Source organism: Bemisia tabaci, chromosome 9 (genome assembly GCF_918797505.1).
Source record: "Bemisia tabaci chromosome 9, PGI_BMITA_v3".
Lineage (NCBI taxonomy): Eukaryota > Metazoa > Arthropoda > Insecta > Hemiptera > Aleyrodidae > Bemisia > Bemisia tabaci.
The window spans coordinates 10,772,896-10,799,451 of record NC_092801.1 but is presented as its reverse complement, the minus strand read 5'-3'; the positions used below and the strand labels follow the sequence as shown (position 1 = coordinate 10,799,451).

The 26,556-nt window shown below is 38.5% G+C and overlaps 1 protein-coding gene across 4 annotated transcripts in view; it reads left to right on the top strand.

The window, feature by feature from the left end:
* Positions 1 to 26,556, top strand: part of mbc (dedicator of cytokinesis protein myoblast city) — a 53,728-nt gene that overhangs the window by 891 nt on the left and 26,281 nt on the right. For all 4 annotated transcript variants that reach the window (XM_019061703.2, XM_019061701.2, XM_019061702.2 and 1 more), the window contains exons 2-13: positions 13,452 to 13,632; positions 14,979 to 15,072; positions 15,915 to 16,060; positions 16,479 to 16,602; positions 16,877 to 17,110; positions 17,824 to 18,038; positions 18,652 to 18,778; positions 19,787 to 19,993; positions 23,119 to 23,276; positions 23,972 to 24,089; positions 24,563 to 24,740; positions 25,371 to 25,558. In XM_019061703.2, the coding sequence (XP_018917248.2) occupies positions 13,452 to 13,632; positions 14,979 to 15,072; positions 15,915 to 16,060; positions 16,479 to 16,602; positions 16,877 to 17,110; positions 17,824 to 18,038; positions 18,652 to 18,778; positions 19,787 to 19,993; positions 23,119 to 23,276; positions 23,972 to 24,089; positions 24,563 to 24,740; positions 25,371 to 25,558 (1,970 nt within the window). The remainder of the gene's footprint in view (positions 1 to 13,451; positions 13,633 to 14,978; positions 15,073 to 15,914; positions 16,061 to 16,478; positions 16,603 to 16,876; positions 17,111 to 17,823; positions 18,039 to 18,651; positions 18,779 to 19,786; positions 19,994 to 23,118; positions 23,277 to 23,971; positions 24,090 to 24,562; positions 24,741 to 25,370; positions 25,559 to 26,556) is intronic.

Here is a 26,556-nt window from a genome sequence, read left to right as displayed (position 1 = left end):
GCGCTGACTGGTTGGCGAGAAAGTTGTCGCGAATACATCCTCTTGTCGCCTCAATTCTAGCCTGGGTTGAGTAAATAGCTCCGAGCAATAGCTCTTCAGAAACATTGAATTTCAAAGTCTCTACCTAAGCAAAGGGCCTGAATTTTATTGGCAATTTTAGAATGTACAATTATTCATCATAATTGCTAAGGTTCAATGTTACCTTTCAAAGTTAATTATTAGTCAAAACATACCAAATTATTTACATGCAATTTTCAGGAAAGCTGTCAGTGTTTCAGCGGCCCGATTATTCAAACTAAGTCAGGTCGACGCAACAAGATATAGCCCCATCTTAACCATGAAATATATCGCATTTTTTCAGGCGAGCGGGGGAGCGTACGCCCCCTCCAAAAAAAATTAAAATGAAAATCACATGAAGTTTGAAACGCCTGGCCCCAGTTTCACACCGAACCGAAGGATCAAAAACGTGAAAAAGTAACCCGAGAAACTAAACCGAAAATTGCGCAGTTCAAAGAGCGCAACTTTTCCTCAAATTTAAAACGACCCAGTTTCGCGCCGAATCAAATGATGTTATCCGGTATCAATCAGAAGTGAGCACGGGTTTCTACGCCTTCCGTTTAATGTCTTTCTACTCCTCGTGCATGAAAACAATGTAGTAGTAGTAATATAAGTTTATTTTAAAGCGGTGCTTTAGCATCTAAGGCCATTTACACCTCTGCGTGTTTACATGGAAATCAAGGTTACATCAGTAAAAATACAAAAGGGTTGAGGGGAAAGGTTAAATTTTGAGTTTAGTGGAGCGCATAAATTCAAAAAGTTTTACAGGATGAGTATTCAGAAGTAGAAATTTTTAAGAGAGGATAAGGAGCAGGGAAAAAAACGTTTTCGGATTTCTTTATAAAGTGAACAACTCATAAGAACAAGTTCTACTGTTAAGGGGGAATTTGGACAAGAAGTACAAGCAGGGCGGTTTGATTGGGTCATGAAATATGAAAACAATGAATGAATGAATTTATTCTCGTTTTAGTGTACAATAGGTAACAACAGGCAAATAGGTAATAAACAAAGAAAAACAAAAAACGAAATAAATAACGGAATAGGAAAGTCGAAACATTCTTTATAGCATCAAAGAATCGAATCTCATTCATGTTATCCGAAGTTAAGAAGCAAAAATTCCACATTGAAATACGTTTTCCTTCAACAAACTTCAGTGGAAAATGAGAAGAGCGATTTGACTGCCTCAGCACATTAGTTCAACCTTTTTCCCGCCATTCCGGTGCGTTTGAAATTCCGTCGAGTCTTTGTACTTTTTAACCCTGGTAAAAATTGGCAGTAGAATCTGTGTTCCAAAATACTATAGACCTACCGCCGGCTATAAGATTTCCAATAGCTTCTATGGCCGGCAACACAATTTCTTATAGCCTTTTATAGCCGATGGCGATTAAGCAACAGCCTGGCGATGAAGTGTATGCTAAACGTTACTGATTATACGGATGCTAGGACTTAGTGAGTTTTTGGACTACCGCTCTCTTTTTGGGCCGTAGTATCTTGATTTATTTTGCGAGGAAAGCTCCGCACTTTTGAAGGATGCCTGCCATTCCTAATATGTTGGAGAGCCTTCAATTTCGTATGATACTGTTCAATACCTCTGGTGTGAAATAGTTGCTTCAAGCGCCGTGGTACGCTGCGGCGCGGCGGGCGGGCAGCCTGCGCGAAACGCGCATTGGCGCCTACAAACCTAACAGAGATACTTCACGCATTGCGCAATGCGTGAAGTATCCCTGTTAGGTTTGTAGGCGCTAGTGCGTCGCCGCGCAATGCGTGAAGTATCCCTGTTAGGTTTGTAGGCGCCAATGCGTCACCGCTCCGCTTTGTGTTATTATATTTGATCTCGAGGAGTCAGCGTTTTCAACTCATGACTTTGAAATGTTTGCACACTCTGTATGGATTATTCTCATTTTATTTGATGAAAAAAAATATGTCGTAAAGGAAAATATAATGTGCGGTTTGTAAATATTAAGGTGATTCCGTACAAACTTAAGGATTTACAAAGCACACGAATTTCTACACAATTTCTTTTAGCCTTTCATAGCCGATGGCGGAAAAACAACAGCCAGGCGATAAAGTGTAAAGCCCGGCGATAGGAACTATAGCCCGGCTGTATAATTTTTTATCGCTTCGTGTAGCCCGGCCGTATGATTTTTTTCCACTTTCTACAGCCAGCTACATGATTTTCTATCGCCTTCTTCGGTCGGCTATAAGAACTCCTATGGTATTTTAAACGTAGCTCCTATCGCCAATTTTTACCAGGGAAAAGTGGGCTTGTCCTGGATTCTGGCTGGCTCCAAAAACATGCAATAAATCACCACGTAATCTACTCCCCTGGTGCTTTCAGACAGTGAAATGGACCGTGTTTAACAGAAAGGAAGCAAGCCACGTCAGCTATTGCCAAATTTAATTTGGCAATTCAATTTTTTACGAGAGAACGTTTGTGCGGATTCCCTTGAAAATGTAAAGGAATTTGCTTCGTACCATGGAGAAAATTCACTGAATTTTGCACGAAAATCCGCACAACCGTGTTCACGTTGAAAATTAAATTGCCCGCTTAAATTTGGCAATAGCTGATGTGGCTTGCTTCCTCTCTGTTTACGTACATACATTAAGCCGCTTTCACAGCGCAGCCTCGCGCTCTGCGACGCCCAATCGCCATTGCCCCCCAGAAGAGATCATCAGGCAACTGGCACCTTCTGATCTCCTCCTCCACCCCTTGACGCCAACCAGGACGTCCACGCCGCCGCCTTCCGGAAGGAACCCAATCGAAAACCTGCTTGGACAACCGATCGTCCTCTCTGTTTAACGCGGTCCAAATAAAAAACACTGTGGATCTAAAGACCCATTTGCACCTTGTCTAGTGGTCCATTCTGCCATGATAGCGAAGAGAGCTGTAAGGCACTATAATGAAGTTTTAAGAAAACGGGCTCAGAAGCTTCTGATCGGAAAATATTAATGAAAAAAGCCTCCGTTCTTTGTCAAATTGTCATTAATCGTCCAAAAGACTCCTGGAAATTGTTTGGATGATTAAAAATCGACCGATTTTATTTCAAGTACCTACAAAAAAAAGGTATTTTTCATTTTCATACCAGGTTATTGTGTCAGGCAAGACAGCCGTAAGTGCTATCTTCTGCAGGCTTTCGTGGTTGCGCTTTGGACACACAACAAACACATTTTCAGGGTAGAAATTGGCAGAAGAGGGCGGCACTTTACTTGAAGAAAGCACTGTTTTCATTGACTCTCTCGAGGAATATTGTCACTTACTGCTGTCTTGCCTAAACTTATGTCATTTTTAGCGCTGTTACGGCTTTCTCGTATGTCTCGTTTTACAATCAAGCTGAATTTTGCTGTTTTAGCAATTTCCGTGATTTCACCCGAAAGAGCTTAGACTAATTTCGAAGGAAACTCCATTTCGAAAATTTAACACTCACTGCTCTCTTTGCTATCACAACCAGAGATGAAAAGTGAAATTTCATTCGGCTTGAATAAATTTCACAAAAGTTGAAATTTATCAATTTTTTTTAGAATTATTGATTAAACCTTTGGAGGTCTGAAAGCGTTTCAGATGGTCTTTCTGTTAATGCTGTGGTATTATTCCACTCCACTGAAGGTGACGGATACAAAAAGGGGGCAAAAAGGGGAGTTTAGAGAGAAAAAGCCCAACCTAATCTCTAAACTAAACGAAAACATCTGCAACGCGCGAATGTTTTAGGCTTGGGGTAAAAAATTTCAAAATTTAGAATTACTGTTTCTAGGCGTTTCTTAGCCTCCCGAATTTATCCCCAAAAGTTTCAATAAATTTCGTGAAATTTCACTCGAATAAATTTCATGAAATTTTCCATCTCTGATCTCGGCAGTACTGCCGTGCTAAGGAAAAACGCCGTATGAACATTCGAGAGTTGCCAAATTACCCGCGATAAAATGTTTATTTTTGAGTAAAGATATGGATATTTTTCCCGGGATTTTTCAGGAACTTCAGATGAAATTGCGAACAAAATTATCTGAGAAACTGGAAGGAGAATATTCAGAAGTTTACCAGGAAATTCGTGTTTTATTAGAGGAAATTTGGCAACGCCTGAAGGTTCATACGGCGTTTTTCCTTAGCACGGCAGAGTAGTGGTTGATTGTGTTCTAGATACAATTTTGAAGAAGGATTATTCATCATGAGAGCGCTCGAAATCATACCTTGCTTAGCGGGTCATCCCGTCGTGACCCTATTTCAGGACGAACCAATATCGTTAGGCGGGTGGATATTTCGTCGGGGCGGGCCGGGTTCAGGTTCACTCACCGCGGGAGGGGGGTCGCCTCGCGGGTCCTCGCGAAAAGGCGAAAGGGGCGCAGCGCGGACAGGAAGCGGGCGATTGGGGGTACGCTAACGAGGTTCATAACTGAGTTCCTGTCGCGAAGGGGAGCGGAACCGAGGAACTGCCATGGGAAGTGGGGCACCGCCCGTCCCGGGGGCTCCCGCGCCGAAAGCTCGACCAGGGTCAGGATCAGAAAATAGCTTTTTTCGGCCGCCGAGGTCAGGCGCCTCGCCAAAGTTTGGGCGCGCGGCTGCGGCTCCCGGCAGAGACAATGAGAGACATACCCCCCTCCCCCCTCACCCAATGTTCTCCCGGTAATGGTAGAGTGCCTATCTAGGGAGAGTATGGGCCAGGGTGTCTAGAATCAGGAAAAACTAGAAAATATCAGGAATTTTGGCCGATCAGGAAAATATCAGGAATTTTGGCCGATCAGGAAAATATAAGGAATTTTGGCCGATCAGGAACATATCAGGAACTTCGGCCGATCAGGAAAAAATCAGGAATTTCGGCCGATCAGGAAAATATCAGGAAAATCTGAAAAATCGGATGTTTTAACCGGATTTTTTCTTACGCGAATCTCCTCAGCGGAGAAATCTTGCTGCTTCTTGCCTACCGTGCCAGGAGTCGTCGCGCCGTCTTTGTTTCCGATAATTTCTCACCCGTAGGTAGCGCTTGTGTCGTACAGTGGAGGCCTCATCAAAAATCAGAATAATATCAGGAATTTTGGCCGATCAGGAAAATATCAGGAATTTTGGCTGATCAGGAAAATATCAGGAAAATTGGAAAAATCGGATGTTTTATCTGGAATTTTTCTTATGCGAATCTCCTCAGCGGAGAAGTCTTGCTGCTTTTTGCCTACCGTGCCAGGGGTCGTCGCGCCGTCTTTGTTTCCGATAATTTCTCACCCGTAGCGCTTGTGTCGTACAGTGGAGGCCTCATCAAAAATCAGAATAATGTCAGGAATTTTGGCCGATCAGGAAAATATCAGGAATTTCGGCCGATCAGGAAAATATCAGGAAAATCGGAAAAATCGGATGTTTTATCAGGAATTTTTCTTACGAATCTCCTCAGCGGAGAAGTCTTGCTGCTTTTTGCCTACCGTGCCAAGAGTCGTCGCGCCGTCTTTGTTTCCGATAGTTTCTCACCCGTAGCGCTTGTTGTCGTATTTTTTTTAAAGGGGGCTCTGTCCCCCACCTTGAGGGGTCGGTATTTTGGACCCGGATGGGCCGATTTTGGATTTCTTGGTGTCGATTCAAGTTAAAATTTTCCGTACGTTCTGATTCCGATGAAATAATTTCAAAATGTTGACATAAACCCTGACTTTTGAAGTACGGACCCTTCTGTTACTCCTCAAGGGGCGCCAGGGGGGCTCTGGGACCATGAAATTCGGATTTCTTGGGGTCGATTCCCTATTCATCTCCGCGATCCTGGACTTCGTGCGACCCAAATTAACCGAAAAAAAGGCCTGGTACGGTAGGTCTGGGCCACCCTGTATACTCGTCATGTATATGAATATGAGGGTTTATATGCGTCATATATGCGGGTTGCATGCTCTAGCCCCTGAAAAATATGAAATATTTCACAGCCTCGTGAAATTTCATGAAATATTTCTCTGAAATGGGCCTGTTGCATGCAAGAGATACAGCCGCGCGAATAGACTTTTTAGTGGTTAAATGACACGAAAATTACGATGGTCACATTGAAAAAGTCTGAAATACACTCCTTACTGCGCAATTTGCGTTGTTAGGAACGCGCTTTTTCAAATTTCCCGCGTCTGGGGGCAGTTTTCTAATCACCGGAAACGAGCAAACGGCGGGCTCGGTGATTTCCGGAAGATGCCGAGTCGTTGTTGTTGTTGTTGTTGTTATTTTTTCCTTCAGTTTGTTTACAAACCCAACGTGATCTCTCATAGTGGTCCATATACGCTTTATGCGGTAACCAAATCGATCAACTTTTAAATATCCAACGCAATCCTTCTACATTTCATTTCACGATGTCATGAGCTCCGATTTTTAGGTTATGTTGTCAGTTTTAGTTGACCGGAAATAGCCGCGAGTTGCTGTTAATTGTTTCCGTTAGAAAACTGCCCCCAGACGCGGGAAATTTAAAAAGCGCGATCCTGACAACGCAAATTGCGCAATAAGGAGTGTATTTCAGACTTTTTTAATGTGAGCATCGTAATTTTCGTGTCATTTAACCACTAAAAAGTCTATTCGCACGGCTGTATCTCTTGCATGCAACAGGCCCATTACAAATCTTTCATTTCTCTCTAACGTTTCATGCCACCCTGGATAAGGTCATTCATCATAAAATGAAAACACTATCCACACTTCCACACCCCACAAATTCTTTGTCTCCCGTGACTCAAACTTTCGGCAATCATAATTTTTTTTTTTCTTCTTTCGGAAGACGGAATCAAATTGAGCGTAGATATGTTTGAATGAAGAATAGGGCTGGCTTAGATGTTGATTTTGTATTCCTGGACCGTTTCGCACGTCTCAATTTAATCCTAATTACGTTTAATGACGTCATTAGCAGGTGACCTGTGAGGTCTGTCGATCATCGATTAGAATACGAAAGCAACCCGTCGGGAAGCGGTCATCCCCGCGGTGCTGTGTTGCCCCGTGCCGTGGCGTGCCGTGCTTTGCGATATATCGATTTATCTGCCGTTTAAACCTATGGAAAAGGATCGATAAACGGAGTGTTCACTATGAACACCTTAATAATCGATCCTTTATCATAGCTTCAAAAGGGGAAATATCGATAATCGATCATTCACGCCTCGTCGCTGCTGTGTTGCCGGTAGTATAACTTCAGACTTTTTTTTCCGTCGGAACTGAGATGAAATTCTACTTTAATTTCAAGTCGATAGGACTCACTCTTTTACAGAAGTCCTACTTTTTATGACAATAATTGTATACTTTTTTCTCGTAAAATTGTAACCGGCGTATTTAGCGGTACTCAACACTCACTGGAAAAAAAACACATTGGATCTAGAGTCCAGACTCTTGAAAACATCGACAAGAAAAAGTACTCTTGATTCAATCAGAATCTAGCTTAAACCAAGAACCAAGCCTCTTAATTTAAGCGGATTTCGTTTTGATTCGAGCAAAAATCCGATTGAATCAAGAGTGTTTTTTCTTGTCAATGTTTTCAAGAGTCTGGACTCTAGATACAATGTTTTTTTTTCAGTGCTTGGAAGGAAGAAAGAGAGGGAGAGAAAAAAAACCCAATAGTGTATTTCCTTCAAAAAATACACTAAAAAATCGATAGACAATGAGGACGAGAAAATGGAGCGATCCTATTGGTTAAAACGGATGGGCCTTATAGACTGAGGAAGAAAATTATGTACTAACTATAGGGTCTCTCTTGGGTTGCCCTCTGTTAGTCTATTATTTACCCCGTCCATCGCAACCACTCGCCTCTAATAACAGGAGGCTGATTATTGAAAACGAAAGATAAAGCTATAGACAAAGAAGACATGGGGAGTATGGAGCTATCCTATCGGTTGAAGCGAGTGGTTCTTATCGACTTATAGGAGGAAAATGATGGACGAACTGTAGGGTCTCTTATCGATTGCCGTTAGTTAGTCAATTACTATTACTGACCTTCCTTGTCCATTGCAACAATCCGCTCCATCAATATTTAGGATCGCCCCGTTTTTGTTCTGTCTTATATGTCTATCGGTTTGGCTATCATTTTCAATAATCAGCCCGCTGGATCACTAAATTCAGGGTTGCCACATTCAGGAAATACCGGGAAATGTCGGGGAATTTTCAAAAGTCGGGGAAAATCTGGAAATGCGCGGGAAAATGACGAAAATGCCAGAGGAAATCGTTGGGTCACCTCTATTTGATGTCTAAAATGAATTCGACGTTTCAAACAACACATTTTGCCTTCTATTAACGTCGCGTTACCATCTGCGGGCCGATTATTGAAACTGATAGACAAAGCGATAGACAAAGAAGACACAGGTAGTATAGAGCTATCCTATTGGTTGACATGATTGGATCTTATAGACTAAGGAAGAAAATGATGGACTGTCAGGTTTCTCGTGGGTTGCCGTTAGTTAGTCCATTACCTACCTCCTATGTCCATTGCCACCACCTGTTTCCACCAATAGGATCCCTCCAAATCCCTTTTGTCGTCTTTGTCTATAGCTTTGTCTATCAATTTCAATAATCGGCCCGCTGGCATATCTTCAATTGCCAGGGAATTTCACCGAAGTGTGTCGGGGAAATATCAGGGAATTTCATCCTCTAAATTCTGTGGCAACCCTGTAAATTTTCTTTTTGTCCTTTGTGTCCAAAGCTTTGTCTATCAATTCCAATAATCACTCTGCTGCGGGCCGATTATTGAAATTGATAGACAAAGCTATAGACAAAGACGACAAAAGGGATTTGGAGGGATCTATCGGTGGAAGCAAGTGGTGGCAATGGACATAGGAGGTAATGGACTAATCAACGGCAACCCACTAAAGACCCGACAGTTAGTTCATCATTTTCTTCCTTAGTCTATAAGAACCAACCATGTAACCAGTAAGATCGCTCCATACTCCCTATGTTTTCTTTGTCTATCGCTTTGTCCATCAATTTCAATAATGGACCACTAGACATGGTACGAATTTCAGCATTCTGATACATGTTTCTTAACCAGAATTTCACGTAGAACACGATGCGCACAACGAAAATTACCAAAAGCAACTCCTGATGAAGATATTTAATGATTCTTGATGCGTGAATTCAAATCACCCGCTCATGAAAACTCAATGCTCTACGTGATTCACATCGAGCGCTAAATGTTTATCATGACAGTCTCTGCGATGTAAAAATCTTCAACTTCAGTCTTGACACTTTGGCTCAGCTATAGCAAATTACCAATAGTTTGAACAACACATGGTGGAAAATGAACATTGCTCGAGCTTGAGAGCTTTGAGTTTCTTGTGAGCGGGCAGTTCAAATTTCTCGTAACCAATGTGAAATAAAAACGTTAATATCTTCTTTAGGAGTTGATTTCAGTAATTTTCGTTGCACGAATCATGTTCTACGTAAAATTCTTGTTAAGAAACATGTATCAGATTGTTTAAATTCGTACCTTGTTTAGTGGTCCATTGCCCCGCTGGTACCCTAATCAAGCGCAGGTCACCTAAGTTCATCAGAAACCCCACTTAGATTCGTCGATTCTGCTTAGGGCAGGGCAGGATAGCGGTGTCGCGATGGATAGATACCGGAGGCTGGAAGCAAGCGGAATCTGCCAATATCTGCCGATCATCCGTCGACCGCTGGTATCGAGATCTGCCGCGGCGTTGCGCGCTCGCCTTAAATCCAATGATTTCTTCTCTTCGGGTCTCCGTGCGATGCGATGGTGGTCCAGGGACTCCACGGTCGATGCACAGCACTGCCGTGCTAAGGAAGAACGCCGTATGAGCCTTCAGGCGTTGCCAAGTTTCCTCCGATAAAAACCGAATCTACTGGGAAAATTGCGAATATTATTTTCCAAAATTTTCAGACACTTTTATAGGTACGCAATTTAATGTAAAATATCTGACAATTTCAAGAAAATATATGCATAAATGGACGGAGCTAAACAGAAAGGAACCAAACCACATCGGGATCGAACCGAGAAAAAGAGGTGTGAAGTTTGGCTCCTGCATAAGACTCAATGTAAAAGATAAAATTCAAGTTCAATTTCTGCAAAATTTGCTCCAGCGAAAACTTTGAATTTTTGGCGATAGATAGTAGAGCAGTGGTTGAGTTCAAAACCACTCATAACTCAATTTTTTCCACAATGTGGGTTGGTTCCTTTCTGCTTAACTCAGTCCAAATGTTGTCAAAAATACATGTTTTATCAGTGGAAATTTGGCAACTCTCGAATGTTCATGCGGCGTTCTTCCTTAGCACGGCAGTATCAGCATGTCTCAGGGTGGAAGGCCCATACGCGACTCAAAACTAGGTGTACACTCCGGCAGGCGCAGTATAGGCAATTTGCACATCGAATCGTGCGCGGTGTGTCAAAAGTGTAGTGTTTGAAGTATTTCCACGCTTTTGAAGGCGCTATGAATGGTAACCCGGATTCGCCTCTCTTTCCCGCGATGATTCGAATTCGCGGCGTCGGCAAATTAAAATTACTAGAAGCGCACTCTTCTCACTGTGAACTTTAGAAGTACACGCAGGGAACTTGATTTTTTTTTAAAAGTAATAATTACTGCTCAGACTTCGATTTTTGTGAAAGTGACTGCAGCTGCACTATAATTTTTTGTGTTTTATCACCTCGGCTACATTAATTTTTTTTGATAAAGTTACTTCGACCGCCGATTTTTTTGGGGGTGGGGGGGGGGGGGGGGGTCAAAATTTCCTCGACCGCGGAAATTCTTCTGGTGAAATCACTTCGACCGCGCTGAGTAACAGTTTGTGGTGAAATGTTGTGTTCGTTAGTAAAATCGCGCATAAAGAGCTTTCTGTATCCCTGATTTTTTTTTTTTTTTTTTTCTACGCCTGGTAACCGCACACCCATCGATATATCGTCACCTGCCGGTCAAAGTATCCCAAGCGCCGTGCGACGTTTCAAAATTGCCGCCGCCATTTTATTTTTTTTACAGAGAAATTGTTCAACGAAGTTGCCCGAAAATTTCACCGTATTTTCTTTGTGCTGTCGATGAAATCCAGTGAAATTTTCAAACAGGTTCAACCGACAATTTCTCTGTAAAAAATAAAATGGCGACGGAAATTTTTAAACGTCGCATGGCGCTTGTGATACTTAGGCCGGAGGGTGACGATATTCTTCAATCGAAGACTGCCGACAGAAACTGATTGGATGTTGCGTTTTCTGTGATGATTTTTGTCTACGTGTATATCGCCTCATGAATCGGGCAGGTAATCTCGCATACAATGACAACACTGTAGTCGTCTCTTGCTGACGACTCTATACTGTATAGGCATCAATTAAACCCGACCTAGATCGCCTCGCCCGGCCCCGCGCTGCAAATCCGCGAAGATCCATTTCGATAGTCGATGAAAGTCGATGATGCAAAAATAAGAATATACTTATATCGAGGCGGGGGAGGGGGCGAGTAAAATACACTGTGTTTACAAGTCCGGACTTTCCGGAAAGTCCGGAAATAGTACTGATTTTTCAAGGGCGGCCCGGAAGTACTGAAAAAGTGCGGAAATTTTGCAAGAAAGTCCGGAATTTGTTTCATTTTTGTCGCAATTTGAGCGGGAAATTCAAATTGAAATTTTTCGAATTTCGTCAGTTGAAGGTATTGAAAAAGTACTGAATTTTTCTGTCGAGGAGGCAGTGAATTCTTGAGAATGTACTGGAAAAGTACAGTAAAAGCACTGATTTTTGGCCAGCCTGTTTTAGTAGACACCCTGGCCGTGATAACGAAGAGAGCAGTAAGTATTAAAATGAAGTATTGAGAAAATGGGCTCAGAAGCTTCTGACCGGAAAATTTATTGAAAGAAAACCTCCGTTCTTTGTCAAATTGCCATTAATCGTCCGAAAGACTCCTAGAAATCGTTCGGATGATTAAAAATCGACCGATTTTATTTCAATTACATACAAAGGGTATTTTTCATTTCCATGCTAGGTTATTGTTAGGCGAGACAGCCGTAAGTGCTATCCAGTGGCGTGGCGTGCTTTGCGATGTATCGATTGATCGGCCATTTAAACCTATGGAAAAGGGTCGATAAAGAGGGTGTTCGCAGCGAACACCTTATTAATCGATTCTTTACCACAGCTTCAAATGGGGAAATATCGATAGATCGCAAAGCACGCCACGCCACTGGCTATCGTCGTGTTTTTCTGCATGCTTTCGTGGTTGCGTCTTGGACACACAAGAAACACATTTCCAGGTTGGAAATCGGCAGAAGAGGGCGGCACTTTACTTGAGTGCTCTGTTTTCATTGACTTACTGGGGGGATAATGTCACTGCTGTTCTGTCTGAAACTACGTCATTTTTTGCGCACTCACGGCTTTCTAATATGTCTCGTTTTGACATAATTACGATGAATTTTGCTGTTTTAGCAATATCAGCTAGTGATTTCATCTAAAAGAGTGTAGACGAATTTTGAAGGAAACTCGATTTCGAAAATTTGACACTTACTGCTCTCTTTGCTATCGCGGCAGCATATAGGGGTGCAGAAAATCCTCGAGGTTCAGTTACACGATCAAATTGAGCCATCAAACTGAAGCTCTGATTGGTGGAAAAAGACCTGAGGTGAGGATGCGACCAATGAGAGGCCCACTTTGATGGCTCAATTTGATCGTGTAACTGAACCATTGAGCGCACGTGCCCACCTGTAGCGAGGAAACCCGTGAATGGCGCGATGTAACCCGCTGTTGCGTGAGGATTAGAGGACATTTTTCGACGAAAACTTTTTTTCATATCTATTTCATTTTTTTATCGTTTTTTTCCATGTCATTTTAGCGCCAAATTAAAAGAAGTAAAATAGCGCGCCGATTTTTGAAATTTTCTCCCCCCATGCGTACTTAAACAGTTTTCCGCAACGAATACATTTTTCCAGAATGAGGGAATTTTGAGGCTGTGATTGCGACTAATTTCTCCCTCGCAGAACTTTTCACACCCCCCAGCCCCACCAAAACTGCCGTGCCAACGAAGAACGCCGTATAAGAACTCCAGAGGTGCCAACTTTACATGGATAAAACATGTATTTAAAAAAAAAAAAAAACCATGCGTATTTTGTCTTGACATTTTCAGATATTTTAGATTAAATTGCGAACCGAATTGTCTGAAAAATTAAAAAAAAAATATTTATAATTTTCCCTGTAAAATCCGTTTTTATTGACGGAAATATAGCAACGGCTGAAGGCTCATACGGCGTTCTTCCATAGCATGGCAGAATAGCTCAAAGGTCTGAGAAAGTAATTTGAAAATCGGATTTTTTTTTTTAATTTCCCAATAGCAAATTCTATCTTATAGTTTAAAATTGACTGTTGACAATGCGTCCATCAAAACCACCCCACATTAAAATTTCATTCGTTTTGTAATAATTACGATGTCTTTAATCCTCATCTGTTCAGTTGATTTATTCATGGTTTTCCTAATTCATCTTGATTTTTTTCTTCTTCTTTCAGCAATACACAATTTTCAGGACGATGGGCCGAATAGACTGAAGCTGACTGTTGGTGAGAGCGTCCATATTCTAGAGGAGCTAGACGACTGGTATTATGGCTCGTCAACGAAAAATAAGACAGCCAAAGGGGTTTTCCCGAAGTGTTATGTGCACATCATGGAGTCCTTGCCGGAAAAAATGGGGTATGTGTGACAAAATCATGATTTAAGGATCGGTGTTTAAGTGTCACAAAACCAACGATTCATTAGTTTTAACATTATTAGCATTCCAATCTTGCTACACAGTCTCATTTTCTTTCTTTTTTTTATTTAAAATTGATTTTTTTTTAAAGTGTAGACTTTCTATTCTTTCTCAACTCTTTTTCACGATCTTCACTTCGACGGCTTATCATATAATTTTAGCTCAAAAAATGTCAAATCCCGGTTTGCGGTGATTGCAGTACACAAGAATTCCTCAGTATATTCTGTCGTACTAAGGAAGAACGCCGTATGAACTTTCGAGAGTTGCCGAATTTCTTTCAATAAAATGTTTATTTTTGAGGAAAGTTATGAACATTTTTCCTTGAAATTTTCATGAACTTAAGGTGAAATTGCAAACAGCATTATCTGAAAAATTGGAAGAAAAATATTCATAGGTTTACCGGGAAATTCGTGTTTTATCAAAGGAAATTTGGCAACGCCTGAAGGTTTATACGACGTTCTTCCTTGGCACGGCAGTATCGATGGCCGAAGAGCGAAACCATGTATCTCCGTTTGCGACGTTTTAGACTTTCTGCCATACTTCATTTTTTCTTCGGAAAACTAGTCAACGTAATTTCTTGAAAATTTCATTGATTTTTCTTCTTTGGTAGCAGAATTTTCTGTATACATTTCAGGCCATAAAGTTGGCTTGTTTCTCTTTGTAAAGATAAAATAGGAGCGAAAATTTTGAGACACCGCAACGAAGATACATGATTTTGCACTTCGTCCATCGATGTATGTGGTATAATATCAATATCAATGTTTTTTTTTCTTTTCAATTTAATTTTATTTATTTAAGATACAGGAAGTGAAATGCGCTAGAGGATAGAGGGTCTCAAGAAATTACTATTATCTGCTTGATAAAAAACAAAAAACATTTTCATTGGCAACATCTGGTAATGCTGAGAATTTTGGAAAGTAAAAATTTTAATTGTTAAGTTGGAGGATATGTTCTTATGTAATTATTTTGTCCAATATCAAAGAATGGGAACTTCAATCAAGAATGAAAAACTGATTTATGAAAGTCGAGTGCTTTAGCTGAGGGCGTGCTTTCCTTTACTTTAAAAACTTATTTAATTTTGGAGCCTGCACTAATTTTGTGATTTGAGTTGATAACATGTTCTCTCATACTGTGCATGATAATTACTCTGCCTGTCTAAAAATGCTGCTTACATGTGCCATGCCAGTTAGATTTTTGCATCGCATCAATATATTTTTCTACAGGAGAAGCATGATAAACTCCAAGAGTGTGGATGAACCTGACTTAATTTTTTATGCGATTGTTTCAGACCGACGGAAACAACCCTCAAACAGCCTCAGCTGGTCCAAGAAATCACTATGGTGCTTAGAGAATGGGGCAGTATTTGGAAACAACTCTACATTGTATGTGCTCCTTTTTTTTACTGTAATTTTTTAAATTTTTTTTACCTCTGAATAAAATCCTGGTATTTATTAACTGGACGTAGGTATTTCTGCTAAATGGAACTATGGACAAGTGGAAAAGGATGGGGTGTGCTCTAGAAAGCTGCATAAGAGACAATCTTAAAGTGGGCATGACTCTCTTTGGGGAAATGGAAAAGCGGGATTTTACATTCTACCAAACGGAACTATGTGCCAGCTGCCAACTGTATGCGGCACTCACGAGCTTTGAGCATGTGATAACAGGGTTGTGGACAGGGCTCATGGGTTGGCGACTCTGATTTGCGGACCGTCGTCGCTGATGTCACTGGCGTTTCATAATTCCCTTTCCATTCTTACGGCCCTCAGGTAATGAGGAAACCCCTTCTCTCCCACCTGTCTCGGATTTTGCTTAGCCAAAATATGTCCAACCGTAAGAGGAATTTGATTGTTTGAATATTTTATTCTTTTTTTGTGAAAATGATTCAAAAGTCAAAAGCTCAAAGTGTTATTTGAGTGATTTACTTTCAACTTTTAAGTAATCATGCCACTAAACTCTTCTAAGAAAAGTCTGAAGTAATAAAAATAGTTCCTGGAGGATGGGGCCAGAGTTTGTCCAGTAATATAAAAAATCAATATAAAGTTAACGAGAGCCTCTGACCTGCTCTCTTGTTGCAGGGTTCTTTCTTGCAGAACTTTACAAACATCCCTCTCTCTCTATCTGAAAAACTTGTAAAAGTTAATCGATTATTAAATAAATAGCTGGAAAAGCAACATAAGGGGCTTTCATGTACATTGTTCAAACTTCCAAAATGTTTTTGTTTCAGACACATAGTCCTAATTTCAAAACAATTGAGCACAAAATGTACGAGCTGATCCGTTTTCGTAGTCAAATTTTATCAGGAACACTTCCAGTAGACGAAATGAAAGAAATCAAGCAACTAGTCACTTCAACTATAGATACAGGCAATAAGTAAGTTGAATATCTATTTAATGAATCATTTTAAATTTTAAAAATATTTCTTGAATATAGCTTACTATATTAGTCATACTTTTATTTTGGTATCACCTTCCCTCCTTACTTTCTCGATGGAATAATTGTAAAATTACAATAAATTATTGAGAACAAGGCCAAGGTTTCATTAGTCTCAGGGTTCTCATTTATGATGGTGTTTCAATTTTTCTCATGAATAACTATGATTTAAGTGTAAAGAGAACTTTTTTCTCGGTTGTAATGTTGTGTGAGGGATGAACATCTAGAATTTTGTTAATTTATTTTTAGATTCATTTATCTGCTACAACCTCTGTTGATTGAGAAGTTAATTAAAATCTCACTGAAAGCTGGCAAATTTTCAAATTGTCTTAATTTTCTTCCCTCTCTTTTTCTGTAGAATTTTAGGACTGGATATGGTTGTCCGAGATGAGCACGGAAATCTTTTGAATCCAGATAAAACTTCAACCATAGAATTATATTGGCAACATCTGCAGGCTTCAGAAAGGATACAAAGAGAAATTGTAAGTTTTGACGTAAAAAAATATTACTTAGTTTCTTTTCTTTTCTTTCTTTAAATGTTGAAGAAATGAAATAACTGTTTGACAAAGGCAATGACATAGTTTTTTTGAAGTACCCCATTGGGTTTTACTTTTTCCCACTAGAGCTTCTAAATATTGATGATTTCAGATTAAAAGCATACCTGAATTCTTTTTATGCCTAAAATTTTTAAAACAAACATTCTTTTGAACGACTTCTGCTTTACTTAATTTATTCATTTTTTTCTTTGTCTTTTAGACGGAACCATCAAGGAAACCGAATAAAATAACCTCTCAAAAATATAGTCACACGATTTTCATGGCTGTTCGCAATTTTGTCTGCAAGATTAGTGAAGACGCAGAACTGTTATTCACCCTCTATGATGCAAAGCAGCAAAAGAGTTTCACTGAAAATTTCGTAGTACAGTGGCATCAAGACAACGCAGCCAGTGATATCAATCATTTTTATTACAATTTACGTGTCTTATTTAGTGTGAGTAATGTTGCATTTTCCAGTAAAATTAGATTTCTCAGAAACAGATTGTGAATCGATTAGTTCCCCATCACGCTCTAAAAGATTTCCGTGGAAAGTTAACCACTATAGAAATTCTGTGCTTTTTCAAGTAGAGGTGAATACTTTACCAGTGGGTATGTATGTGTCTCTTTGTCAAAGAAGTGAAAAGTTTAAAAAAAGGTGAAAAATACAACCAAGGAAATTAAACTGAACTGGTATCCCCTGGAACAGAAACGTTCCAATTTTGATTTCTTGTTTAAGATTTCTGTTCCAAATACTTGGACTGAGTTAAGCAGAAAGGAACCAACCCACATTTTGGAAAAAATCGAGTTATGAGTGGTTTTGAACTCAACCACTGCTCTACTATCTATCGCCAAAAATTCAAAGTTTTTGTTGGAGCAAATTTTGCAGAAATTGCACTTTAAGTTTATCTTTTACATTGAGTCTTATGCAGGAGCCAAACTTCACACCTCTTTTTCTCCGTTCGATCCGGATGTGGCTTGGTTCCTTTCTGTTTAACTCCGTCCACTGATAACCGTTACTGATAAACCAAGTGAAATAATATTTGGTGTTAGTCCTATTATATTGACAAACTTGGAGCCCTAGGTTCCAGTTTACATGCTCGACTCGTAACTTTCCTACTGTCGTTAATGTTCATTTCAGTCTACTCAATGTGATTTACAATTTTACAGGACCTTGGGAGTCGAGATCTCAGTCGGGAAAAAGTCTATTTAGTTTGTTATGTAGTTCGAGTTGGTGCCTTAGATTCAAATTCTAAACATAAGTCAATTAGCCCCTCACACTGTGTTAGACGGCCTTTCGGTGTCGCTGCTTTAGACATCACCCTTTACTTAACGGGCAATTTGGACTCCGATGAAGATAAACGACATTTTTTACCTTTCCTTGCGTAAGTTTCTAATTACCCTCTTTCATCATACCTTCTGACTTTTACAAAGTTTATATCATAAAACTGACAATCAATCGTAGATCAGTAATTTCTGTTTTTAGAATGTATGTAAAATAACAATCTTATGTTCTATCTGAAAGAATATTATCACTAAAAATGGGTAGAAATTTAGAAACTGTAAATGTACTTTGCATAAATAAAGCAATGGCTAGCAAGTGTAGCCTACAAAAAAGTGATCAATTTATTTTAGAATCTGTCAAAGATGATATGAGTCAAATTTTCTTAAGTCTTTATGCTTACAAGTCTGACGTTCAAAGTTTACTGCACCATTCTTTTCCAAGAAGCTAAAAACATCCTAAGTGATAGACAATCAATATACATACCTTTTCCCTTTATTCCTTTCATCTATTTCCACAGGAGTTAAATTTCATTTTAATATGTGAGAAAAAGTAAAAATTAAAAAATAAAAACGTATAAAATTATTCCATGAATTATTTTATTATTATTTTTTCTTTTTTATATAATGTTAGATTCCTTTTTTTAATTATGATGTTTATATATGTAAGTTTTGTTTGTCGTGCATAATTCAGTATTTTTGTTTCTACGTTTATAGTTGTGATAAAGATAACTTGGATGGAACTTTAAAACGATTGATTTCAATAAAAGAATTGACGCAGAAGGATCACAAAGGACAAGGTGTATATGTCAGTTTTAAACTTTTGGATGGTGATCTGAAGCAGGTGAATATTGCTCATGGTTTTTCCTTTGTTTCTATTTAAAAGTTCCATCTTGATAAATCTTGCAAAACCTATAAAAAAATCTTTCTCTGCAATTTCCTTCAAACTTGGTGAGAGTGAAGTTGAGAGCCTTTCAAGTTACAAAAAAACATAATATTTTGAAAATTTGCCAGTAAGACCAGCAGAAGTAATGAGGTATCACTCTTCAAAAAATTGCACGGAAAATTTAAAATAGATCTATCTATTTAAAAAAAATAGATCTGATTTTTTTTTTATGCTGTCAGGGAAGTGTATAGTTTATTTTTGAAATGTGTTTTCTAAAAATAAATACAGTTTTAACAAGTGTGTGTAGGAGGCTAAAGAATAAAGGAATACAGCACAATATGAATATAATGTAAACTGGCTTGAACATTTCAATGTTTTAGTGGTCTTGCATCATCACTCCTGCAGCAATCGATTACTGTTCATTACTATATAACAACGGTGTAAGTCGGCAATCTCTTAACTCGGTTTGCGATGTCACAGACTTCCTCTCATACTTTATTTTTGAAACGGAAAACTTCTGAACGGCAATTCTTTAAAACTGCCGTGATTTTTCTTCTCTGTGTGAAGAAAATTCTGCATAAACTTCAAAGAATGATGTCAATTTGTTCACCTTTGAAAAAATAACATTAAGGCAGAGATTTTCGGACGCCACAAATGAGATATGTGGTTGCGGACTTACGCCGCCGATAAGCATCAAATGAATTAGTAGATAAGAGAGTATTAAATTTTTGATGCAGTTCATCACAGACAAGTACTCTCTTCTGGAGTATGAGCTGTTAATATGAATCAAAGAGAAACAGGTTCTAATAAAGAAGGATTTTAACAAAATATACCACTTGTCTTTGCAGAAGATTCAGGCATTTGATCACATCTGTTGACAGTAAAAAAGAAAATGACAATTTGGTTTGATTTCAGGTTCGAGAAGAAAATCCCCATTTAGTTAATGACAATTTGGTTTGATTTCAGGTTCGAGAAGAAAATCCTCATTTAGTTGTTGGTAGTGTTGCAGTCGCTAGGAAAATGGGTTTTCCAGAAATCATTCTTCCAGGAGATGTTAGGAATGACCTTTACTTAACGTTAGTCAATGGTGAATTCTCAAAAGGTAGTAAATCCACCGATAAAAATGTAGAAGTCACTGTTCAAGTTTGTAATGAAAAAGGTGTGCCTATTCAGGTAAGTTTTAATCAAGTTAAAGTTATTGGAAGATAATCTTTATATTTGTAATTCTAGGACCAATGTAATGTGTTTTCAGGTTAAATTATCTAGGTAAATTAGTCTTTGCAGAAAAATTAATTTATTTTCTTTACATTTCTTGGAGATTTTCGGCGCTGGCTAAATGTCGAGACCTTTCTACATACCTAATGCTCCTTACAATCTCCTTAGAAAGGTGAGCTTTTAAAATCAAACTTTTTAAGTGCCAGTCTTGTGAAAATTCGGACTGAAAATTGCATTTCTCGGCAGTCATAGATGTATTATACAGTGGTAAAACAGGGTGTCTAGCATCAAGACTTACCCGATTTTCCCAATTCTATCAGGATTTGAGGTCGATCAGGACTAAATTCCGATTTCATCAGGATTCAAGGAAAAATCGGTCATAAAATCAGAATTTGAGAAAAGTCGATCAGATTTTTATATGCTTTTGCACAGGCTCCTGCAGAAATTTTAATTTTTCTTGGCAAAAAATCAGGATTTCGGAAAATTATGAAATCAGAGTTTAGCAGTTAAAAATCAGGATTTTGTCAGAATTTCCCAAAATGAAAAAAAACTAGACACCCCGTAAAATGTCGGTCATCAAGGAGAGAGATCCTCTTTCTTCGTCTTGTGTCAGCCATCAGCCAGGAATTTAAGATGGCGCATTAACTTAGCCGAGAACCAAAGGCTCTGCATCTTCCACTCAGTGATGGTGCCACTTCTCAGTAGGATGAAACGTGTTGAATCGCCGTGAAATGTATTCTTCAGACCCGATTTTCTGGAGAGTGGTGCACAGAAAGTTCAATTTTTAAAGCTCATCATGCTTGGAGATTGTAAGGAATATCACAGCTTAAAACCTTGAAATTCAGCAGGAGCCAAATTTATTGGTAATAAGTGCGATGTCCATTAATGTTCTTCGCAGGTATACTTTAAAATCCAGATTTTTCTTCCATCACAATCTCTACCCAAGAAAAAGTGTGAAACCTGAAACTTGAGTGCATGCTGCACGTGCACCTATACAGGGTGTCCCAGGATTAAGTGCGAATATTGAAGAAGTCGATTCTTTGGGTCAAAAAAAGATATTTTTGTAGGCGTTCCAAGGGCGTTCCAAAAACGCTTTACCTGGGGACCCTATTATCCTCCTATTAGCCCCTATTAGTCCCTATTATCTCAAAAACAGTGAGTCTTAAAGAAAAAATGCAACATTTTCTTCATATTTTTTGACGCTGAATATATTGGTGCCGTCAAAAATCAATTTTTGTCGCTAGAAACCATTAATTTTGGCCACTTTTAGGTTCAATACCTCCCGAAACCCCCCCTTACAATGAGTTTCTTTTTTTTTCTAAAAAGAAAATAGCGCTAGAAAGAGCCGTATGCAAAAACGACATTTTTCGCCCCCCCACTAAAACTTATTCAAACTTCGTCTATCAGTTACTAATACTGGAGCGCTTCTTTCCCCAAATTTTCAGACCCCCAAAAAATTTTGGGGGGGCGCTAGGGGGGGAGGAAGTCAAAACCTGGGACCCTCGATATCTTTCGAACGAAACAAGATATTGAGGTCCGGTTTGGACGAAAAATCGTCTAAAATTGCATACTTTAAGATTCTGAAGGTCAAAATCCCAAAATTAAATTTTTAACTTAACTTATGTGCTTTTTTTCAGTTTTTGAGGAAAAACAATTTCTTTTAAACGGATTAAACTGAAATTTCACATTTTTTGATTTGAACCAAAACCAGTTTTTTAAATTGTTCGTCTTTTTCCGCATCCAACGAGTGGTCGTATAAGCTGGGGAACCGAACGGTTCCGGAGTTACGATCGATTGAAGTTTCCGCTCAACGCGCGCCGACCGATTTTTGCGCGCAAAAAAGTCGGATTTGACTGTTATTAAATCAGATTTAATGTTCAAACTGAGCAAAATGCATTGTTAGGGACTCTTGAGGGTCGCTGAGTCCAGAAATTACAGATACTTCCAAAAAATTCACGTTTTTAAAATTACAGCTCCGTAGCGCTATTTTAGAGGCCCACTGAGCGCCGACCGGCCGCTCAGTGGTCCTGTACGGAGCTGTAATTTTAAAAACGTGAATTTTTTGGAAGTATCTGTAATTTCTGGACTCAGCGACCCTCAAGAGTCCCTAACAATGCATTTTGCTCAGTTTGAACATTAAATCTGATTTAATAACAGTCAAATCCGACTTTTTTGCGCGCAAAAATCGGTCGGCGCGCGTTGAGCGGAAACTTCAATCGATCGTAACTCCGGAACCGTTCGGTTCCCCAGCTTATACGACCACTCGTTGGATGCGGAAAAAGACGAACAATTTAAAAAACTGGTTTTGGTTCAAATCAAAAAATGTGAAATTTCAGTTTAATCCGTTTAAAAGAAATTGTTTTTCCTCAAAAACTGAAAAAAAGCACATAAGTTAAGTTAAAAATTTAATTTTGGGATTTTGACCTTCAGAATCTTAAAGTATGCAATTTTAGACGATTTTTCGTCCAAACCGGACCTCAATATCTTGTTTCGTTCGAAAGATATCGAGGGTCCCAGGTTTTGACTTCCACCCCCCCTAGCGCCCCCCCAAAATTTTTTGGGGGTCTGAAAATTTGGGGAAAGAAGCGCTCCAGTATTAGTAACTGATAGACGAAGTTTGAATAAGTTTTAGTGGGGGGGCGAAAAATGTCGTTTTTGCATACGGCTCTTTCCCCCAGTTACCCTTTTTTCATCAATGTTGGCTGATAAACATTTTCTTAGTAATGAAAAAACGATTTTTTTTCTCCAACTTTGGGCAGTTGTGGCCCCCAGAGAAAGCATTTTCGGAACAAAAGTTACACTACAAAAACGTTTTTTTTTTACCCGGAAGAATAGACTCCTTCAACATTCGTACTTAATCCTGGGACACCCTGTATAGGAATCAAACCTTTAGTATCCTCGGAAATATTTTTAAAACCATAAACTTCAGTATTAGTTCTCTATGAAAGTGAATTGTAACTGATAGCTTTTTTCCATCAAATCTCTCAACTGCGAAGTCATCAGGATCCGATTTTTACAAGGTATCAAGTTGCAGTATGTCTGTTTTAGTATGTCCGTTTCAGTGTGTTCGTTTCTGTTCCCAGGGTGTAATAGTCAAAGGAGGTGGTGTCCCTCCTCAGAACGAGTACAAATCCATGGTCTATTATCATGAAGATAAGCCTCGGTGGAATGAGTCGTTCAAGATAGCTGTCCCCATCGAGGACTTTAAACAGTGTCATCTTAAATTTACTTTTAAGCATAGGTATGGATATTTTTATTGTTTTTAATCCTTTATGTGTGCAAAAAGTTTATTGACAGAACCATCAAATTTCGAAAGATTTTAGACTTTTGCAATTATGACAAATTTCAAAATTATAGGATTTGTTTTCAATTCATTAATGGATAGATTCTGACACAGTTGTTACGATCAAGGATAGCTGGGAAAACCGGGAAATGTCTGGGAATTCTAATGAGTCGTTGAAAATTGAGAAATGTCAGGGATAGAGAGGAAAAGTGTTGAATTCCTCTTATTTACTTTTTAGAATGGTTTTTACGTTTAAAGCAACAACTGTTGCAGGCTCGGGTTTGCAAGTGGCTACTTTTATTCACCAAGCATATCGTCAAATGTTAGAGAATTTTACCAATATTTTTCATGGAAATCAGGGAAATGTCAGGGAATTTCCTTTCCCAATTTTTGTGGCAACCCTATTCTGAAATTATGTACCTCAATTGTAGAATTTTAAAAATGTCTATGCTCTTATTTGATTATTTTTAAAGATCAACAAGCCAACTTATTGCTTGAAATATTCTGAAAATATTTCTCACTTGATAAAAAATTGAGTAAGATGTGACAGGAATCTTACATCGAATTTTAGATTGAGATAAAAGATAAAAATATGTAAATAAAAATCTTACGTCCTTCTCTTTGATTATCAATTGGATGATTTCTTGTTTCAGATCCTCAAATGAAACCAAAGATAAAAGTGAAAAACCGTACGCAATGTCTTTTGTTCCTTTGATGCAGCCAAACGGTACAACTCTTCCCGATACTGAACATGAATTACGAGTCTATAAGGTTTGCTCCACAATGAACTCTCTTCTTTTTCTCAACTTTTGTTAGGATTATTTTTTCCCACCTAAATTTAAATTATCCCTCCTAATTCAAGCAGATAAATCATTTTCTGAAATTTATCGAGGTCTGATGTGTCTCACATATTTGTGACATCATTTATAGGGCAACTGAGTGGTACATTGTGTCGGTCTAAAATTCTCCTCATTGTTTAAATTAGAATTTTAAATAGTAAATCAGGTATGCCAGTTATTGAGCTGTTTTTAGATTGTTGAATGCTATTATCTAGCAAAAAAAGTCAGGTTCATGCTGTTAGTAAGTTTCATGCCCAATATTAACAAAGGTGTGACCCCCTGTAATATTTCAGATAATATTAAGATGCAGTTTTAAAAACAAATTCATCCTGGTCTCGTGCAATCACCAATTGGTCCTGTATTTCATCAGATTGAATATATTTTCTTTGTTTTGGTTCATTTCAGATTGATCACAAAAAATTTGACCCAACTGACATAAGTTACCTATCTCTGACTTCCAAAAATAGTGGACTCATAGACAACAGCAATAAATCGCCGACCGTAGTTGATGGCCTGACCTTGTGCAGTAAAGACTCATTCATTATTTACACGAATGTATGCTCCACGAAACTAACTCAAAATGGTAAGTATAGCATAATTTGACTTTTCAATGCTTGTCTTATCTTTAAATTATTTTAAGAAAGGAGAGAACACTTTTATCTTCATGCCTTTCACTACGGTTGTAAGCTATCTACAAAATGTGCAAAAAATCTGAAAATTTGGCTTTTCTTATTTGACTGCTCAAATGGAAGCCTGAGACCAGCAAAAATAGTGAATTTCTTCGTGTACCGTCACCTTCTGGCCAAAGTATCTCAAGTGCCCTGCAACGTTTAAAAATTTCCTCTGCCATTTTATTTTTTTACAGAGAAATTGTTTAACAAAGCTGTCCGAAAATTTCAGTGAAATTTCATTGTGCTGCCGATAAAATCCAGTGAAATTTTCAAACAAATTCAACCAACGATTTCTCTGTAAAGAAATAAATTGGCGGCAGAAATTTTTAAATGTTGCATGGCGCTTGTGATACTTTGGCTGCGAGGTGGCAATATCCATTTTTGATAAATATATCATCTCTCACATTTCCCAACAATGTATGGATCTTCTGTATATGAAACATTATGAAGTCGCAAATTAGTTGAAACTCTCCAATCAATATATCTTGCTGATTGGCATTAATTTAAGTCAACATTCAGTAATCATTCCATTTATTTTGCAGAGAATCTCCTAGGATTATTAAATTGGACTAGTCACCCTGACAGATTATCGGATTCTCTCGCAGCATTGATGAAAGTTGACGGCGAAGAAATTGTCAAGTTTCTACAAGACGTCCTAGACGCTTTATTTAACATACTCATGCAAAATTCCGATTCCGATCTCTATGATAATATGGTGTTTGAATGTTTGGTAAGTATCAGTTGCTTTAAATAGTTGAACAGTAAAAACCAACTGATGGAAGACAGGTTGCTTTTGAAAAATAGTCCATCTTCATTGCAACTTCTAGGCTTTATTTTTTAAACCTTAGACCCCTGTTAATTTTTACCTAAAGTGACCTTTATCTTAGGCTCTCCAAATCAGACCTCTTACTACTCTGCAGCCTGATTGTTGAAATTTTTTGTTTGTCGGGACGACATAGATGTTATAGGTTAAAAGGCGAAGTGTGATTGGTCGGCTATGTCTTATCGCTGCTTTGTCGTGCCTATGTCGGGTTGACCTCTCGACAAGCTAACAGCACCTCTTAAGTTTCCGACAGTATGTCGATCATTCCACCTGACAAAGGCTCGATAAAGCAGCGATAAGACATAGCGGACCAATCACGCTTCGCCTTTTAATCTATGTCATCTATGTCGTCCCGACAAACTAAAAATTTCAGTAATCAGGCTGCTGGACATAAAGTAGAAGTTTCATTTGAACCTTACAACTCTGTTGCCAAATGTTCAGAATCTGCTTCATTTTTTACTGTATACTTTTTTACACTTTTTCATGTCATATCCAAAAATACCACTCATCGATAGAATGCTCATTGGGTAAAATACTGTAAGATTTTTTTAAATTATTAGAGACACATTTGTGCAAAGAACATCAATGCTGTTAAATGCTCCACTCTGATTGTGATGTTGCCAATCTTCATTTATAGGTATTTTATTAATTTTTAAACTGAACTCACCTAAAGTTTTCCTTAATTTTTTCTGTGAATTTTCTTCCTTATTTAGAAATATCCACAGAAAATTACAAAGAGATACTTTACCAGTATCGTTCTAAAAAGTAAAATAAAATCGGGAATTTTGAAACGCTGCATTAGAGATTTGCGTTATTTAACCTTGATCCTTGACATTTTTTATCTCTCTTTGGTTTCTGTAAAGCTGTGCACCTTTAGTTTGTAACTAGATAGAACCTCAAAGTAC